General features: G+C 33.0%; 2 protein-coding genes across 2 annotated transcripts; one reads left to right on the top strand and one right to left on the bottom strand.

Annotated features, from left to right (window-relative positions):
- Positions 1 to 200: 200 nt before the first annotated feature.
- LOC132718052 (uncharacterized) lies at positions 201 to 2,872 on the top strand. The gene is made up of 2 exons (XM_060701662.1): positions 201 to 621; positions 797 to 2,872. The coding sequence occupies exons 1-2, from the start codon at positions 281 to 283 to the stop codon at positions 2,151 to 2,153; spliced, it is 1,698 nt and encodes a 565-aa protein (XP_060557645.1). The 5' UTR covers positions 201 to 280; the 3' UTR covers positions 2,154 to 2,872.
- An 11,101-nt stretch (positions 2,873 to 13,973) lies between these two features.
- LOC132718051 (solute carrier family 2, facilitated glucose transporter member 3-like) lies at positions 13,974 to 19,883 on the bottom strand (the record flags this gene model as incomplete). The annotated part of the gene is made up of 5 exons (XM_060701660.1): positions 13,974 to 14,216; positions 15,103 to 15,201; positions 16,791 to 16,879; positions 17,654 to 17,761; positions 19,713 to 19,883. Coding segments are annotated over 5 exons (695 nt in total), but the record flags the coding sequence as incomplete, so codon positions are not given.
- Between the last annotated feature and the right edge of the window lie 1,099 nt (positions 19,884 to 20,982).

Here is a 20,982-nt window from a genome sequence, read left to right as displayed (position 1 = left end):
GCACCTTTGTTAAGTTAACCCCAAAGTAGGTCAAATCATTTAGACATTATTTAGCAACAGGAGTCTCAGGATTTATATCAATGAAAAAAATATTATATAGAAATTGATATTTTTCCAGGAGTGCAATGTAGAAGATTCTTAAGGCTTTCAGTTATCATAATTATAGAGTTACATCAATGTTTAAATTTAAAATAACTGTGAAAAAGAAATAGAGATATTTTTTATCGATTTTACAATGTAAATAGATCAACTAACAAAGGTAGTCAGGGAAAAAGAGAAAATGGCCACAGGTCGACAAATTGATACAGACATTCTCTCGGATGAAATATTTGACGTATTATGTTCAATGTGTAGAAATGAAGGCAGGAACACTGAAGGTGAAAAATACTGTGTAGATTGTAAAGATTATTTCTGTGTTAGTTGTGTCAAAGTTCACAGTAAAGTGCCTTTATGTGCTGGTCACAAGGTATTGGATAAATCTCAAGTTAAGTCAGGAACCAGTAAAGCTTTGCCGAGGGCACCAGCAGAGAGATGTGACAGACACAGTCATAAACACATTGATATGTACTGTCAGAACCATGATAATGTTGGCTGTTCTACATGTATGGCAGTTGATCACAGGTAAACTATAGTATTTAAACAAAGATATTTTTAAGTAAGTACATGTATATGGAATGTTTAGTAGGTACTTTTTATAATATTTTAAGACTATCTTATAAATATATAACACTAAATAATATCAACTCCCACTACATCATTCTCATAACCTCATAAACTGTTTGAACTTATTTTTCAGATTATGTAAAGAAACATTCTACATACCAGAATTTATCCAAAACAATACTTACCAAGTTGAATCGAGAGACATTCAAACAAAACTTAAGGAAACAGCCAAGACCCTTGAAAAACAAGCTGATAGATTTAAACAGGATAAACAAAAGCTGTTAAAGAGGAAAGCAGAAATACTGGCTGATATCAGAAAATTCAGACAAGAACTCAATGACCAACTTGACAAGCTGGAGAAAAGTTCTATTGATGAGATAGAAAGTAAAGTCAAATGTCTTGAAGACAAAATCGAAGACAGTTTAAAACAGCTACAAGCAAATAAGTCCAGGATTAGATCAGCTAATGATAAGCTAACATCTACAAACACAAATCATTCTAAAGTGTTTGTTAATGTGAAGATGGGAGAAGATGCTGCAAATGTTGCCAAAAAATATATGGAGCATGTCAAAATAAAAAGTACAATAGAAGACATAGAGTTTCAACCCGACAGAACAATTCTTACACAGTTAGAACAAAAGAAAACCATAGGTATACTATCAGAGAAACCTGCAAAGACTGCTGACAATTTATTTCAGACTAAAGGTAATCAGTCATATAATGTAAAAGCTAAGTCGGATAAAGTTGATTGTGATATCATGAGTGCCTGCTGTATGGAAGATGGTACAATAATTCTAGCTGATTTCAGCAACAATAAGCTTAAACGGTTACACAGTTACAACTATACTGTCACAGACTACTGTGATCTACCTGAAAGGCCATGGCAAGTGTGTATGATCAATAACACACAAGTAGCAGTAACTGTTTCATCAAAAAAGGAAGTTCATTTCATTTCTCTAGAAAGAAATATGAAAACAACGAACAAGATTAACACTGGTTTTGATTGTTTCGGTCTTGCATATGCAAACAGTAATTTATATATCTCAGATTTCACATCAATATATATGTATACATTATCAGGTAAGAAACTTAAACAGTTCAGTAAGGATCAATCAAGACAAAAATTGTTCTCTTACATACATAGTCTAGCTGTAAGTAAGGATGCTACTAGGATTTATGTTGCGGACTTCAATAATGAACTGATAGTACTGGACAACAATGGTCAGGTTATTACATCATTTAATGATGGACAACTAAAGGGGGCAAACTGTTGTTATCTCACTGAAGCAGGTAGTGTGCTGGTATCTGGACTTTTATCCAATAATGTTTTACAGTTTACATGTGATGGTAAGCTGATAGGAGAGGTTATAAAAGTTGATAGTGGAACATGGGGATTTAGATCAGTCTGGTGTAATCAACAAATGACAAAGATGTGTATAAGTAGATTTACAGATGACAACATTGAAGTGTATGACATCTATAACCAGTAAAACATTGATTCACAAAAGAAAAATAAACATGTTTTTAAATATATGCCTTTCTCTTAAAATGTATGCAAAGAGTATGACATGTTTTATTTATTATAGGTAATAATTTCTTTTGGAATTCCCATTTTTGAATGCATCTGGTTTAATTATTATTTGTTATATTACATAAAAACTACTTAACTGTTTGAACAATATGAAAAAAAAATATCATGTCATGTGAGTATTTGGCAAGCATAGAGTTGTTTAGTTTAACGAGTTCTATAAATTTAGAGATAAATACAAAATGATAATTTTTTATATTCACTACATGCCAAAAATAAAAATGGTACACAGTAGAAAAGAGTATTTCTTTTTATTGATGCACATATACATGTAGTGCAATGCTAATATTTAGCATATTTTGATGTTTGAATAAAACAATATCATGTTAACTTGTGGTTACACTAGTGTAATATTCATGTTCATTTAATGGCTTGTTTTATACCTCTGTGCATGAATGAAATAAAATTCTAATCTTAAAACCTCTTTAGTCATTACCTCAACCCCAGAATGCATAAAGTTGGATTCATACAAAAAACCAAATATCTACGATAAAACAGAATAAATGATGGCTTCAAGTACCTTCCATGAACAGGCTCAATCAAACCGAGCCTGCAACATTTTCAATTTTGTCGTGTTGGGCTTTCTTTAGGGATTCTGTATTTATCTGTTTTAAAGCAGCACACCTCCAGGCCCCGTGTTCACAAAGATTTAAGGATCAGGATCAAGATCAGGATCAAATACAAAAACTCAAACATTCTCCATACTTTATCATCATAGATTAAATATTCCATATTAACTTGATAAAACTGGACCTGAAATAGCATGTTTATGAAATTTTAGAATAAATTTATTGTTATTTTTACAAGATACGGGCATTTTACAGTTGATCCAAATTTTGATCTTGATCCTAAAATTGATCCTCATTTTGATCCGATTATTTTTGTATTTGTTTTGTTATTTGTTGATTTTATCCCAAAATGGGTTGGTTTCTTTGCAAATAAGCATATATTTTCATTTCGAATAAATACCATTAATTATAGCATAATACGATCAGTTTTAGTTTTATAAAACAATGAAAATAAAATCAGGATCAGTTGATCCTGATCCTGATCTTTTCTTTGTGAACACGGGGCCAGAAGATAACACAAAAACTACTGTCTTTGTTTGTTTGTTTTGGGTTTTACGTCACATTGACACAGTATAGGTCATATCGCGACGTTCGAGCTTTACTGGTGGAGGAAGACCTCAGGTGCCCTTCTGTGCATTATTTCAGGCACGAACGGGCACCTGAGTAGAACCACCGACGTTCCGAAAAGCTGGATAGCTTCCTAACATGAAAGAATCCAAAGTCCCTATCGGGATTGGAACCAACAACGGCGAAGGGCAAGTGGTTTGAAGTCAACGACCTTAACCACTCGGCCACGGACGCCCCAACTACTGTCTTACAAATATTGCAAAATTCCTAGTTAAAAGAAATCGCAGTGACACTTGAACAAAATGTTCACAGTTTAACATTTTTGCTCTGAAAACATATAGTTTGCTTTCCCCCCAATATACCTTCGGAATTCTTTCATCCATTTTTCCTTAGAGTGCTACGTGATGGTACAGGACACTATCGGACCTGTGATCCAGAACACATGGAATCAGAATCATATCAAACAAAGGACAAGGACACAAATAAATTACTTTTTTTGTTATTTGTAATAGTTTGTGATTCTAAAAGTTCTACTTGATTAATCATATAATATATTGAATGACCAACATATCAATTAAAACTTTAGCTTGAAATATGATTAGGGCCTACACACTAACAAACATTTATATATGACCCTTGGCAGGAGATTTTTCTGAACCTCTTGACTGTGACACGTGACCATGCTGAATGATTTATCTTCTACTGTGTTAGTAACACAGTAAGAACTAGGGCAACATTGTCGCAAAATACGCCTGTCGAAAGCTTCTGATGAACATGCATAGCAATTAGCTTTGAGTGTGATCTTGACCTTTGAACTGGATCTTGTATGAAGCAATATATTTAATGGTAGTGAACATTTCTATAAAGTATCATAAAAAGAAGGCCAAGATGGTGCTAAATAGCTCACCTGAGTCAAAATTCTTGTTAATTTGGGTTTTTGATAAACACACATTAAAACATGTTTCATGCTAAATATCTAAGTTCTAGCTCATTGGGGTTTTAAAGAAGATTTTTTAAGGTTTTACTATATACCTTTAAGGAAAATCAATGAATCCCAGGGCCGGGCGATTTGATCTGGGGCAATTATTTGAACAAACTTTGTACATGTTGTAGACATTCACACGAAGATGTTTTATGCTTAATATCTAAGCTCTAGCTCTTTGGGTTTTTTAAAAGAAGCCTTTTTAGTTTTTACTACATGTATATACATACAGTGAAATTTGAGAAAACCGGACGCTGAGAAAATCGGAACTCTCTAAATACCGGACGAATAGTTCAGTCCCAAATTTTCCCTTCTTAAAACTATTGTATAAAACATTCTGACAAAATTCACGACACACCGGAATCTGTAAAAACCGAATATCGGACAGTTGAAAGGGGACTACAAAGTCAATTATATAGACATTTACCCTGACAATACCGGACAACGAAGGTGTGAATAACCTTGTGTACTTATCAAGTGGTTGTGTCTAATACGCTTTACTGAGCGGTAACAGAACAATGATATTATGTCTCTTTTTACAGTTTGATTCATTGTAAGGTATAGATGTTACCGTTTTATATAAATGTCAAAATGCACGAGAAATTGATAAGTTAAAATCAGTATGAATTTAAAAAAAGCGTATTATTATACTGCATTGCTTTTTGTATATTCATTTCCCAAAATGACAACGCAACGGAAACGACATTTATCAGCGCTAAGCCCAAAAGAATTTGACAAAAGCTGTCTATAAGTGACACATTTAAATTAGCTAAAGACAGTGAAATTTTACCGAGACCTACTTAAATCAAAGCACAGAAGGCGCTGAATTTGTTTGGGTCTCAGAATGTAAGAAAGGTACAGGTTGTGAGATTATATGTATAGTGCCACCAATGCTTTTCAGCGTTTTAATTGTAGTAAATCAGCTAGAAGACTAATTGCAACACTGATATTCAATCCAATGTTTATTTGACTCAAACAATTTGAAAAAAAAATGAGTTGCCTTTACTGGGATTTCCTAAGCGAGCGCGAAAACCCTTCAGCCACGGTGAATTTATATGTGAACGGCCTGAAGAATTTTTTTAACCATATAATTCGATCTAAATTAGGGCTTGTAATTAACGACTTTAACTGTTGTTTAACACAGATGTAAATAATCCTGGAGCTTACTATAAGCATGTATATTGATAAAGAATCAATTGGCTGCAAGTTCTGTGGTATTTTCTGATCTTTGCAATCTAAATCGTACTGTATATCTGTATGTATTTTCCTGTATAAGTTTATTTTTATGTATTATAATTCATTTTGCAAGGCACCAGAGTTTGATACATACGGAATTCTGCATAACTAGAGTACGTTGCATCAAAAAATCATTTATGTTCATTTTTTACGACAGCCACACTTTATCCTTGCATATCATGGCTACTTCCTTAACAAAGACACTTAAAAAAGAATTAAAAAAAAAAGTTTCCTCGACTGGGTTTTGAACTCCAGACCTCTCACTCACTAAGCGAGCGCGTTACCTCTGCACCACGGAGAAGTTATACCAACAATGTCTGAATAACATCAAGTCATTCTAAATTTAGAACTTCCATTGCATTTCGGGTTTATAATCCTTATTAATTTCGAGGTATTTTGTTCAGGATAAACCTGTTGATTAAAATTGAAGTAAATAATTTAGCGAAAATCTTCTCGCCCAAACAGTCCGACATGTAGAATCTATATATTCCACTACTCGGTTTGTGTAGTATTCGGTAATCGACATCGCTAAAAATAGTATTTTCATTGATAAAATAATATTCATCCGCGTTATTTGTAATTGTGCATTTATTGACAATTCTATAAGCCAACGCTATTTTTAAACTTTGAATGCGTTGTAATTTATTGGATACTTGTAACAAAATAGAAATATTTCTTTCTTTTAAATCGCTAGTTTAAAGCTGTTTTGAGTACTAGTCTTGTTGTTAGGTTTGTCGTAAACTTCTGTGTCAGAGATTGAATGTCCGCTTTGTATTTACTTATTTTCGATCAGAAAAATACAATAAAACAATATTAGAAATCTTCGACCATTCGGGAATTATTTTGCTAGAAAATTAATGTGCCTGTCTCTTTGACCATCTTTACGCAGTGATCTCCCCTGAATTGTTCGGCGTTAGTGTACATATAAAGGGAAGTAACCGCTTCAAAAAAGTGGACTACTTTTAGCATTTGCAATTAACAGCATTAGACTCTGAAATTTCGCTACCATTATTTGTTTGGTCTGACAACCCAAACAAATAAAAATCTCTATCTGACAAATATGGTATAGGCAATATTTACAATTGGGGCATTATTATAAACAAACAAAGTAAACTATGTTCATTAAATCATTATCCATTACCCAAATGTAAACATATGCGGGTGTAATCGGACTTTATCGTTATAAGGTAACTGCTGTTCGTTTAAATCCAATTTTATTTTTATTTATATGCAATAATGGGACAAAAACAATTAAAACATATTGTATAGTATTTTTTATCATTTCTTTAATAAGCAATATACTTACTCATGATCATGACGTTCAGAATCCTTTGTAAGTTATTGCTCTGTTTATAGGATCCTGAATAGCTGAAGGGGACATTGAGAATACCGGACCGCTGAGAAAACTGGACAAAACCCTCGGTCCGAAAGCCGTCCGGTTTTCTCAACTTTCACTGTATAAGGAAAATCAATGACCCTGACAGCATATAATTTAAAATTTTGACCCCAGGGCTGTTATTTAAACAATCTTGATTGACACTCACTAGAAGATGTTTTATGCAAAATATCTAAGCTCTAGCTCTTTGCCTTTTTTAAAAGAAGATATTTGAAGTTGTTTCTTTTGGTTGCCATTGCAACCAGAGTTTTGCATGGAATTATAATATTTGAACAATTTTTAAAGGTGATCCGCAAAGAAACATTCCTGTGAAGATTGGATGAAATTGGCTCAGCAGTTTATGAGGAGATGTGGTTGAAACTAAAAGCTTACGACCAAAGGGACGCGGGACAAATGCCAGACGAAAAGCAATCACAAACAAGAGGGCCATGATGGCCCGGAAATCGCTCACCTGTACATAGGCCCCTGGGCCAATGCCAATTTTAAACCAGGAATTTTTATTTGAACAAACTTGGTAGGCAGCCATTAGAAGATGTTTCATGATAAATATCTAAACTTTAACTCTTTGGGGGTTTTATAAGATTTTTTTAAAAAGTTTTTACTATATACATATAGGAAAAAAACAATGACCCCCCGGAGGGGCCAATTTTGACCCCAAGTTTATTCAAACTTGGTAGACACTAACTAGAAAATATTTCATGCTTAGTATCTAAACTCTAGCTCTTTTGGTTTTTTAAAAGAAGATTTTTAAGTTTTTACTCTATACAAAATAATGAAAATCAATGACCCCCTGGGGCTGGGCCAATTTTACCCCAGGGCTTTTATTTGAACAAACTTGGTAGACATTCACTAGAAGATGTTTCATGCTTAATATCTAAGCTCTAGCTATTTGGGGTTTTTAAAAGAAGATTTTTTTAAAGTTTTTTATTTATACAAATAAGGAAAATCAATGACCCCTCAGGGCGGGACTAATTTTGACCCTAGGGCATTGATTTGTACAAACTTGGTAGACACTGACTAGGTGATGTTTCATGCCAAATATTAAAGTTCTAGCTCTTGCGGTTTTCTAAAGGAAAACATTTTAAGTTTTTACTATATACAAAATCAATGACCCCCGGCCGGGCCAATTTTAACCCCAGGGCATTTATTTGAACAAACTTCATAGACACTCACTAGAAGATGTTTCATGCTTAATATTTAAGCTCTAGCTCTTTTTCGTTTTTGTAAAAGAAGATATTTTAAGATTTTACTCTATACAAAATAAGGAAAATCAATGACCCCCCGGGGCGGGGGCCAATTTTGACCCCAGGGCATTTATTTGAACAAACTTCGTAGACATAGACTAGTTGATGTTTAATGCCAAATATTTAACCTCTAGATCCTATGGTTTTCTAAAAGAAGATATTTTAAGTTTTTACTATATACATATAAGGAAAATCAATGACCCCCTGGGCGGGGCCAATTTTGATCCCAGGGCTTTTATTTGACAAACTTCGTAGACACTGACTAGTTGATGTTTCATGCCAAATATTTAACCTCTAGCTCCTATGGTTTTCTAAAAGAAGATATTTTAAGTTTTTACTATATACAAATAAGGAAAATCAATGACCCCCTGGGCGGGGCCAATTTTGATCCCAGGGCATTTATTTGACCAAACTTCGTAGACACTGACTAGGTGATGTTTCATGCCAAATATTTTAGCTCTAGCTCTTGTGGTTTTCTACAAGAAGATATTTTAAGTTTTTACTTTCGGTTGCCATGGCAACCAGAGTTCTGCTAGGAATTAAATTCTTTGAATAATTTTTAAAGTTGACTACCAAAGGAACATTCCTGTGAAGTTTGGGTGAAATTCCTGTGAAGTTTGGGTGAAATTGGCTAAGTGGTTTATGAGGAGATGTCGTTTAAAGTAAAAGTTTACGAATGGACGGATGGACGCCGGACAAAAAGTGATCACAAAAGCTCACCATGTCACTTTGAGACAGGTGAGCTAAAAATATTAATAAAACAAGAGCTGTTGGTAGGACAGCAACGCTCGACTATTCTTAGTGCTTGATAGTAAAAAAAATGCTTGATACAGTTACCTCCTCCTGTTTACAGGTTGGGGTCATGATGGTGAACAAGTGTGCAAAGTTTCAAAGCCATATGTCAATGGACTTTGAAAATATTTGAACTATTACAAAAACTTTAACGTAAATTCTAAGTCGAAAAAGGGGCATAATTCTGTCAAAATGCTTGATAGAGTTACCTCCTCCTGTCTACAGGTTCGGGTCATGATGGTGAACAAGTGTGCAAAGTTTCAAAGCCATATGTCAATGGACTTTGAAAATATTTTAACTATTACAAAAACTTTAACGTAAATTCTAAGTCGAAAAAGGGGCATAATTCTGTCAAAATGCTTGATAGAGTTACCTCCTCCTGTCTACAGGTTGGGGTCATGATGGTGAACAAGTGTGCAAAGTTTCAAAGCCATATGTCAATGGACTTTGAAAATATTTAAACTATTACAAAAACTTTAACATAAGTGGTTACGCCGACGTCGACGCCGACGCCGACGCTCGGGTGACTGCAATAGCTCTACTTATTCTTATCGAATAGTCGAGCTAAAAATACATGTCTGTACAGGTAATAGAGCTCCACCTTTCAGTTATCTGATTGCTAAAATGCACCATTACCCTGAGAGACATGTTTTTTTTACAAGAGGGCCATAACTGCCCTGAAATCACTCACCTGAATATAAAAAAAATCTCCATGAACAAGAATAATTTTGACCCCAGGGCTTTTATTTGAACAAACTTGGTAGAAAACCCATTAGAAGATGTTTCATGCTAAATATCTAAGCTCTAGCTCGTTGGGTGTTTTAAAAGATATTTTTAGCTTTTACTATATACATTTAAGAAACAAGAGGGCAAAGATGGCCCTAGAGCGCTCACCTGACCCATCAAACTCATCGACAAGCATTCTGACCAAGTTTCATGACAGGTGAGTCAAAAATGTGACCACTAGAGTGTTAACAAGGATTATCCATATTTGATCAGTGTGACCTAGTTTTTGAACCCAAATGACCCATATTCAAACTTGACCTAGAAATCATCAAAACAAACTTTCAGACCAATTTCCAGGATATTTGGATCAAAACAGTATTCACAAGAGCGTTAACAAGATTTTTCTATTTCTAGTTCCTGTAACCTAGTTTTTTATCTGAGATGACCCATGTTCAAACACATGCGAGCAATTGACATTACGCCGCCTGTCAATCAAGCTGACAGGGGTCTTACAGATAAGCCAATCGGCGATCGTTATCAGTTTCACGCTAAGATGTCTGCAAAATCCGCCATTTTCCTTAGACAAACTATTTGTATAAGACAATGGTGCAGCAGTATTTATACTGAAATTATTTTGATTTTTTGTCAATCTAAAGCTATTTAATCGGTATATCAAAGTTACCAACTATCCTGACATATTAACAGATAGAGTCAGTTAGTTCATTTTAAAAAAAAATAATATCAGTAACTTTGTATATACAAAATGTATGAAGATAATAAGTTATATAGCAGGTACAAAAGCAGAGACATATATATTATCTAGATGTTGTCTACATCTCTGACGAAAGTTAAAATAGAGAGAAATAAAGAATCCCTAAAGAACGTACAAAACGACAAAATTGAAAATGTTGCAGGCTCGGTTTGATTGAGTCTGTTCATGGACGGTAAAGGAATGTGCAAGTAACTGTCCGCGCCCCCTAGCACCGGCTCATTTAACGTGACCTGGTAAAATTTGGAATTTTGAAACATCCGCAGATGTGTTCATATGGTTGTTATCATGGAACCTTCAATGTAACACGTAAGTGCCATTCCATGAAAAGCGGCATAATGTCCCAAAGTAAAAAATGAGTTTGCCCTAAACGGGAAAACAATGGGCGGAACTAAATAAAATGGAAATTGAATGGCGATCAGAGGTTATGAAGCCTGGCTATACCACAATGCATTAAAAAAGAATACATTAAACAAATACTCTATTCCTTCCTTTATTACAATTATGTCTATTCATAATCACATAATATATTATAAGGTCTGATATGACATTTTTTGTTCGTTCTTAACATGCTACAGTAGAAAAATAAAATGAGAGAATATGCTTTGAATATTTTATGAGAAATTATTCTACCTAAATATTTCTATTAAAGCTCAATGAATTAAGATTAATTATTTCGATACATCTACTTCAATAACATCATACCTAATCACGGTTTTATTTTAAAACCGAGGTCTCAGCGTCTGGTGTATGCGAAACTTATTTTGAAGTGAATAATATTGCGTTTTATCACGAAACATATCTAATGTACACATATACATATAATCATATATCATACTACAAAGTTACGCAAGGGCAATTTTCTCATTCAATTTTAACAATTTATGCACACATGCATTATATTTAAATGATTTCGCACATAAAACCCTAAAAACATTTGTAAATGTTACTGTGTTTTAATATAATTTTACTATTTATATGTTCCGCTACTTAAATTTTAACTATCTTTGAATTTGTAAACTAAAATGATATTTTGTCAGTAACATCTTCCTCGAATTCAACGAGAAATATAACAAGATCTTTGCCAAACGCTTTATTCATAATTAATGCATGAATGAAGTTATTTGTTACTTTTTTAATACCATTATACATTGAACTATTCAGGAAAAGTATTAAACTTTTATACCAAATTATATAAGGAAAATTCATTAGTAACTTTAGTGGCACAATAGTTTCCTGTAAACGTCGGTACCGTGTTTTGTCTAAGGTTCTGAATGACCGGGTCACGTGAATCAGTGGGCGGAGCAATCTCTTCTCTGGCGTAATGTCAATTACAAATGTACCTAGACAAGCATCCTGACCAAGATTGATGATAATTGAGTTAACTAGAAATGTGTCCATAGGACACGGATGCCCCCACACTCCACCAATTTGTCAATCTTATGTCTCTAGGACAAATATTTTTTTGGCTACATGTGCCCAAGTTGAAAACTAAAAGTCTTTTATTTAGTAAAGGTCAAATACTACAAATACTGAATAAATCCGCAAGAAAATCCCAAGGTACATAAGTGCACATGCTGACCAACATTCTTGTAAACTTTCAGGCCTTATACTAAATGAAAAGCATGCAAAATAATAATACAATGTGATGTCATTTACAACGTCCCATCATTTAGTTGGTTTCAAGCACTGTGCACGCTGGTATTTAACTGAAACAACGTAAGGGGCTTAAATTCAAAACAGTGAAATTACGAAATTGATAATTTCACTGTTTTAAACAGTGAAAATATCAGTTTTATATTTCACTGATATATTTTTATAAACCACAGAAAATCATGTATTACACTGCACCACTCTAAAAACTAATCTATAACTTTATCTACTTGACAAATATTGTAATAGGAGAATATTAGACATTTGAACTGAAACAAGTGTTAAAAGTTTTTATTTCAATTACATGTGCATAAATAACTTTCCCTTTTGACACTCAAACAAAAAACTTTAACTGTTTATGGAAATTAAGGTCTAGTGCCAAAAAAATAATTTTTATTGTTTATGAAAATGAAGGTCTAGTGCCAAAAAACAAATTAAAAAAACAAACAACTTTTTACTGGATATGGAAATTTAAGTATATTTGTTATACTGTTAAAGTCTAACTATTTAATCAATATCCATAAATAACAGTGAAAGATATAATTAATTAAACAAAGTTATAACTTGAGCTGTAGGTGCAAAAGGTGCCAGTAAATCCCAACAATCCAGCATGTGGTAAAGATAAATGCCAGTCAATTACCAGCAGTAGGCTGGCATGCAGGGGGCGCCACAAGGGGACCTGCAGGGGGTGCAGCAGGGGGGACCTAGGTACACATGGACCAGGCTCTATACTGCCTCACTCCATATGGAGTTCTTAATTTTTCATGGTATGACACTAGCCTTGTAGCTATTACATATATAATTCTAGACACCAATTCAAGGCAAGGCTACAGATTTATGTCAATTATTTTTCAAGTTGTTCAAAATGCTTTAATAACATATTAAGGAATCATAATTGAATTTGAAAAGAAATTCAAAGTGCCTTAAATGGTCATGTGTGTTGCAAGGAACATTTTAGAGATTAATTGTCATTTTTAAATAAACCATTTATGGGTAAAACGAAGGAAAATGACAATTGTTTCAATATTTATAATAACAATTTTTAAAAAATCAACAATTTTTCAAATATTTGTCTACATTTCATATACTTTACTTTAAAGAATTTGTACTTCATATCCATCCTGAATAATAAAATGATGATGCTGTTGACTTATATAAATTTATTCAAGATTTATTCTGTGTTAGATGTGTTGTCCTTGATTATCCCTATTTCTCCAAGTTTGTTGTTTTATGAGTTATAAAGTGTTTTTTATTTGTTCCTTTATCTTAAATATAACACGTTTTTAGATATTTTGTTTCATTGCAAATACTTACAGCAACTTGACCCCAGATTCATGCTAATCTCCATAAAATTTTTGAAAATGTATTAAAAAGTAAAATATTGTCAAGTGAAAAAAGAAAGTAATTAACACATTGCAAACGGCACTAACAATCCAGCTTAATTACCAAAAAGAGGTCAAAATATACCAAAATAGCCCTTACTGTGTTAGTCATGCTGTAGAAATATGGTGATAAATATCACAGAATCAATTATCAATCACACATAACTTAAAAATTATAACTTTAACCTTGAATCTTTTAACTTTTAATAAAATCTTGCAAAATACGCAAAAATAGCACACTGTAGTATTATGGTGATAAATACTGAAAAATCAGTCTTTAATCACACATAAAATGTAAATTTTTACTTGAATGAAGTTACTTTACAAATATCTTAGAAAATTTTGTCATGTTTTATTTTTCTTAAAAATATTTTTGCTCATCTGGATGCATGCAGTTTATACGAGGAGCTGATAAAGTAAATCAGTCATAACTTACATCATAGATAAGTCCTAGAGTTAAAATATAGCTGGCTACCAACATTCCGCCTAATCCCAGTAGATGTAGTGAACGTCGACCCACTTTGTCCATGATGAGTGCCGAGACAAACGTCATACTAACATTTACGCCACCGACAGCCAGGGTGGCATACTGCGCCACACTCTCCGATAAACCGGCCGTTTCAAATATACTTGTGGAATAATATATAACCTGTAAATAAAGTAACAAAGATCTGTCAAGTAAGAAAAGGGTGTATGTGTTATGAAAATCAAGACTTGTTTGTTAATTGACATATCTTACAAAACGCATGCCTTTTGAGTTTAAGTTTAAACATACTTATTTTAGATAATTTATAATGAAATCTTAATGATCAGACTCAATCAAACCAAACCTACAATTTCCACTATTAAACGATCCCTCCTTTACACGACTTTTGGCCCTTACCAGTACGGTGTTTTATTAAGAAACATTGCCATGACCTAAGTAGGGTTCGAACCCATCATCCCTGGATTCACAGGCAGATACCTTTACCACTAGGTCACTGCTCCAGACAAGAGCTTTAACTTAAAAATCATGGTGGCAGGGAAGGTGGTTTACCTTCCGGATCATGGCAGTAAGCCACAATATATTAACCACAGTTCAGCCACCACACAGTTTCTTGGCAGGCTGTCAAGCAGTTTACCAGAACTAATTGCCTTCACCTTTGCAAGGAACTGATAACTTCTGTAAGTACAGTGCTTATGACTGTAGAAAAGATTTCATGATCAAGCACAATGAAAGTAACTTGCACTGTCCAGGAATCTAACCCAGGTTGCTGGATTCACAGTCAATGGCTCTTCTATTGAGCTACTAATAACCGAATCTACAAGTACAGCTTAAATATTGTCTCATGACTAATAACTAAGGCCTGACTAATATCTCAACGAATAACTTATTTAAAAGTTGATTTCAATATCGGAATATAAAACTTCATCTCCTGACAGTATAGAGCCTGGTCAGACAGCACAGGTGTGCAGGCTGTCCTAGCTCAATTCTGGTAGTTTAACTCTTACCAGCAGGTTACAGGTTCTTGAGCGATATTTTATAATGTACTTACAGCATTTATACCAGCCAGTTGTTGCGATAGATGCATAGCTAAACATATAATCAATGGTGTACGTAATTCTTCCTTGTGAAATAAATCACAAATTGTAAACTGAAACAATAAAATATATCGTATAAGTACCTAATCTCACACCCAACCTATTCTCAAACCTTTCATTCATGAGCTGTTATTTATTTACTAGAAGTGACTATGATGTCTTCAATTTGTGTGAATTAAAGCTTAGTTTCTGACAGACATGTCTTCTGCTGTAAAATTAAAACAGTGCATAGTAAGGAATATTAATATTAAATATCTTATCACTTAGCATAATTTCATACAAATTGCTATTACCTTTGTAAGTCTTGTGAATACACCATTAACTATAAGTAAAAATGAATATCAGAGACAAAATTATCTTAAAGCAGGTACCTGCTTCCTGTAGGGTACTTCATTGCCATGTGATATTCTTATGACAATCACTTCATTGGCTAAACTAACCAGTAGAATTTCAGACAGACTTGAAGGAGTTTGAGATTAGATTCTTTCTTTTAAGAGGCCATGTCAGTTTTACAAAAGACGGTTGTGCTTTTCCAAGATGGAAATAGAGCTTTTTTAATTGTTGAATTTCAGTCAAATTTTACAGAAATATAAAGATTAAAGTGTACATATGTAAAGAATTTTCATAAAGATATCTTTTTTATACTAAAAGACCTCTTGAATGCTTAGATGTTTGAGAACTGGTTTGTCCACAATATATTTTAAAATCAGATATTTTTGAGAGGCCAAAATTTCATGAAATCATCTTTTTAGACTAGTTGGCAAGGTTAAATATTTGCGAATTTTGACTCAGTTCCATTAAATTGATTCTTAGCCAATAAACTTTATTTTAATAAAAATTTTCTTTTTGTGAAATTTTATCTATCGCAAAATTTTCTGAATTTACAATATGTGTATAAGGCTTGTCATGAATGACGGCTTAAAGAATGGTAGGAATCTATAGTCATTAGAATTTTACACAGAAAAATCTTGAACCATGGCTTAGATTAAAGCTGTGGTTGAACTGGTATTATAGGGAATGAATGGTCGAAATATTTAAAGAGAAAAAACAACAGATGAGACAGTTCTCAAGAAATAAACAATAACAAGAATCATCATGCATATTTGAATTTATCTCACACCTGCGACTGCTTTGACGACTCCCTAAAATTGGTATTGGATAGTTGTGCATATATTTTGACATGTTGTCATTTGCATTATACAAACATAACTTCAAGACCCACTTTATGTTAACATAACAGTATAAGCGTGTCATGAAAAAGTGATTTTTTTTAAGTGTTAACAGTTATTAACGGTATATTCAATATGTGATTGGTAGAAAATTATGTTTAAGAAGCTTCATTACTTAAACTTGCTGAATAAAATAATACTATGCATGCAAGAGGATCGCGTTACATAATTTTATTCAACTTGTTTAATGAATTCAGTATTGAACCTACACTCATTCAATATCCTCTATACATGTATATCAAAATATTAATATCAGAAACCATCATAGCGCAAAAACAATGCCTCCAAGAAAACATGATTCAAAGTTGATATTAAAATTTGTAAAATCAGTTTAATGAGTACATTTTTATATGTTTTCAAAGTACCAGTATGGTATACCTTTTTTATGTTGTCAAAGTAACAGTATGGTATACCTTTTCTATATGTTTTGCTTTCTCCCTTTCTGCAATCATCTCCTCGATCTCGTCACTGACATCATGAGTACCTCTTAACCATACTAATGCTGAAATCAAATTACACAAATGTTTAATTAATAATGTAAATAAATTTCTTAAATTCTGATTGGCAGCTATATTTTGTATACTGTGTATACTATGCTGTATATACAATGAAGACCTCCTTTTATGCTTCTAAAATAAGTGCGTGAAGTTACAAACAAAAAACATAATGATTTTCTGGTTGATGAGACATGATGTTGCAATAAAAATTTTAACCTAAGTATTATATTGACACCAACATCAACTCCGAAACTTGAATAGTCAAGCTGAAAATGAAAAAAAAAGTCTAACAACTGTACCTTGTCATGAGCAGCCAAATATTTCAAGTTTCATGTTGATAACTTTTAAAATGTTTAAATAATTGGCTACACTAACGGTTTTGCACAACAACTATGTTGCAGTGACCATTATAGCTTTTTTTTTCAAAACAGACAAATTAAAAATTTGTTTGTTTGATTGGGTTTAATGTCACATCGACACAGTATAGGTCATATCGCCACATGCCAGCTTTACTGGTGGAGGAAGACCTCAGGTGCCCTTCCGTGCATTATTTCAGGAACGAATGAGCACCTGAGTAGAACCACCGACGTTCCGTAAGCTAGCTGGATAGCTTCCTCACATGAAAGAATCCAAAGTCCCCCTCGGGATTCAAACCCATAGCGTTGAGGGGCAAGTGGTTTGAAGTCAAAGACCTTAACCACTAGGCCACGGACGCCCCTCAAATTTAAAAAAAAAAAAGCATGGTAAAGTTAAAGCAGTATGTCAGTAAGCATTATTACCCCTTTCAGCTTCATCCTGTGAGTTTCTCTGTATAAAAAGAAATCTTGGGCTCTCCGGACAACATGTCAAAGAGCAAAGCTGCCACCCTATGAGTATAACAGGAAAACCTGAAACACAAAATACATCATACATGTAGTCACATTACCTATATGTAAAATTAGATAGCAGGCACAATTTTTCTGGGGTAACAGTCTGACTTCACATTAAGGTATGGCAAGTTTGATCCTTTGCTACTTCAATTAAAATTACAAACAGTCTTTTGAATGTGGCTGTAAATTCTAAGGTTTTGTGTAAAAGTGCTATAAGCATGTTACAGAATCACTTGTTTTTACTGAAATTTAGTACATACTGTTTGGCTGTTCTATCAAACAAAACAAGAGCTGTCACAGAAGACAGCGAAGCTCTACTAATAAAATACTGGACGCAGTAAGGAAGACAAAACTATGAAAGAAAAATCAATTATGTATAATTATGTATTAAAGTTACATTAAATAAATATGTAAAAATATTTTGCCGTCGGCCTAAAAATTAAACATTCTACAGTTTCATTAACCTGTTTAATAGTATTGTTGTAAATCTCATCAAATATTGTTCATAAATTAGGATTTTAAACGGGAAACCCCACGGTAACACTAAAGTTCGTATACGAATTTTAACATGCAAATGAAGACTAAAATAATGAGCTCGTGTATGCGCTACCTCACAGTTTTATAGTTGCTATCCGGAACACAGCAAATGTGATATTTTCTTGTGCAAACACACTTTAACCGTTTAAGCTTCACGGTGCACTAAACCTGTGGTTCAGTAAAAGTAATCATCTCGTAAAAAGATTAAATTTGTATGAAAACATCTGTTACAATGCGGAAATGTACCGTTAAATTAGGACTGCCACTTATAGTCATGTTTGTTGATTTAATATTGATGTACGGATGATCCGAAGGCGGAGTTTCTCATGCAAACAGAAATTGTACTTCCCATTTCGCCACAATGAGGTTACCTATTTTTATGCTAATAAAACTCATTTTGGTTGTTTGGACACTAAAATAAGACTTGGAGTCGATATAAAACCCAATTTATTAATGAAATGTCGCTATTTAGTTTTTTATGAAATTTATTAAATGTAACTTTAAGTTAAAATAAAAAAATAAACATTTGTTAACATAAATTCCAAGTTCAAGGGGGAACATTTTTCTGGAAATAGACAAGCCAGAGTTATGAACCTTGTCTCACAGCATGAGTGTTATGATAAGAAATATATATTTGAAGTTTGAAGTAGATACCTTAAAAAGTTATATTATTTCTTAAAGAAAATCCTATGATCAAAGAAAGATTAATCTGAAAATATGGCTTCAAGAGTAATGAACCTTGTGACATAGATGTAATTGATGATAAGGAATAAGTATTTGAAGTTTGAGGTAGATACCTTTAAAACTAAAGAAGTTATAGTAAAAAATAACATTTTTCAAGTAAAAAAAAATCAAAGTTTATGGGGAGATAATTCTTGAAATATAGGTGCTAGAATTATGAACCTTGTCACATAAGATGTGGTTGATAATATATTGATGATAAGAAACATATATTTGAAGTATGAAGTTGATCCCTTAAGAATACAGTAAAAAAAGTATTTTCTAAGAAAAATTCTAAGTTCAAGGGGAGATAAATCTAAAAATATTGGTGCTAGAGTTATGAACCTTGTCACATAAGATGTGGTTGATGATAAGGAATATATATTTGAAGTTGATATCTTAAGAAATGAAAAAGTTATAGTGAAAAATATTTTACTGCACCAAACTTTAATCTGAAATCTGGAGGCGGACGCCTACGCCGGGGCGAGTAGGATATTTCTCCATATACTTTGTATAGTAGAGCTAAAAATTAATTAATACCCATAATAGGCTTTTGGAGTGATAAACAAGACTAAAAGATACAAAAATATCTAAAAAATTAACTATCATCAGCACAATTTTGCTCATATTTATTTCCAATGTTTATAAACAAAATTTCCAAATCAATTACATGTATTTTGAATACATGTACATGTATGTAGTAAATATTTACCTAGTGCTAGTTGCCAGTGATCGTCAGTTCCTAGTACATTACCTAGACCCATGACAGTCGACATGAAAACCCCAAATGTGATACAAAGTTGGTTAAATGTGCCGCACAGACCTCTTAGTGACACTGGTGATATCTCCGATAGATACATCGGGGCTACCCCTGTGTTTATACCTGAAAATTAACATTAAAATAATAATTATGATTGAAAAAAATTTCAAATTATGGTAATACCTGACATAATACAGGTATTAAGACTAAAATCCACGCTCATCTGTTGATACATAAAATTTCTAAGTAAAACAGTCCTCTACTTTGATAAATGAAATTAAAAGTTTTTTAAAGGTTTATAAGGAATGACTGCACTAACACTATATGCACATCCGACCAACAAGTTGTAAATTCTTATCATAAGCGATTTTGGTAATCAAGTGGAAAGTGTTGTTATAATTTGAAAACTAATCTATAGATAAAGGCCCCTTGTAATATGCCATACAAGTAAAACCCCTGTGCTTGTACTCTAAGGTCCTGGTAATAATAGCATTCCCACTAATACTTGAAAGTCAATGTAAATGCTGATGTTATAAATGTTTGTAAATATTGTTGTAACATAGAATAATGATGTAAAATGTATGCCTCCATAATAAAGTTAATGTTCTTCTTGCATTTTTACTCATTTAATTTAAGATCTATAATATGTCAATACTGAAGATATATTTCTCGGTGACAAAATAGTATAAGAAAATCATCAATTATAATAATAATGAGAATGATGATTATGATGATTAAGATGATGATGATGATGATGACAATGATAATGATGCCGGTAGTGGTGGTGATGATGATGGTGATGATGATGATGACTATAATGATGATGATAATGATGTTGTCATGGTGGTGGTGATGACAATGATGATGTTGATGATGATGATGATGATGACAATGATGATGATGGTGGTGGTTATGATAATGATGATGATGATAATGGTGATGTTGGTGGTGGTGGTGGTGATGATGATGATGATGGTGATGATGATGACAATGATGATAATGGTGATGTTAGTGGTGGTGGTGATGATGATGGTGATGATGATGACATGGAAAAAATCACATAAATTTGATGAAAATTAAAAATGACTAAAAAAACAGAAGATAAGACTGCCACTGGGAATGATATAAACAAAAATAAATCTGCCCACAATTAAAGCCTTGTTCCCTTTACAAATAGCCAAAGGTCTATTCAACTTTTAGCCTTTACCTAATTTACAATGTT

This window comes from Ruditapes philippinarum, unplaced genomic scaffold, assembly GCF_026571515.1.
Source record: "Ruditapes philippinarum isolate M1 unplaced genomic scaffold, ASM2657151v2 ctg13810_1_1_1_1, whole genome shotgun sequence".
Taxonomy (NCBI): domain Eukaryota; kingdom Metazoa; phylum Mollusca; class Bivalvia; order Venerida; family Veneridae; genus Ruditapes; species Ruditapes philippinarum.
The sequence above is the reverse complement of the archived record's forward strand: the minus strand, read 5'-3'. Positions and strand labels throughout refer to the sequence as shown.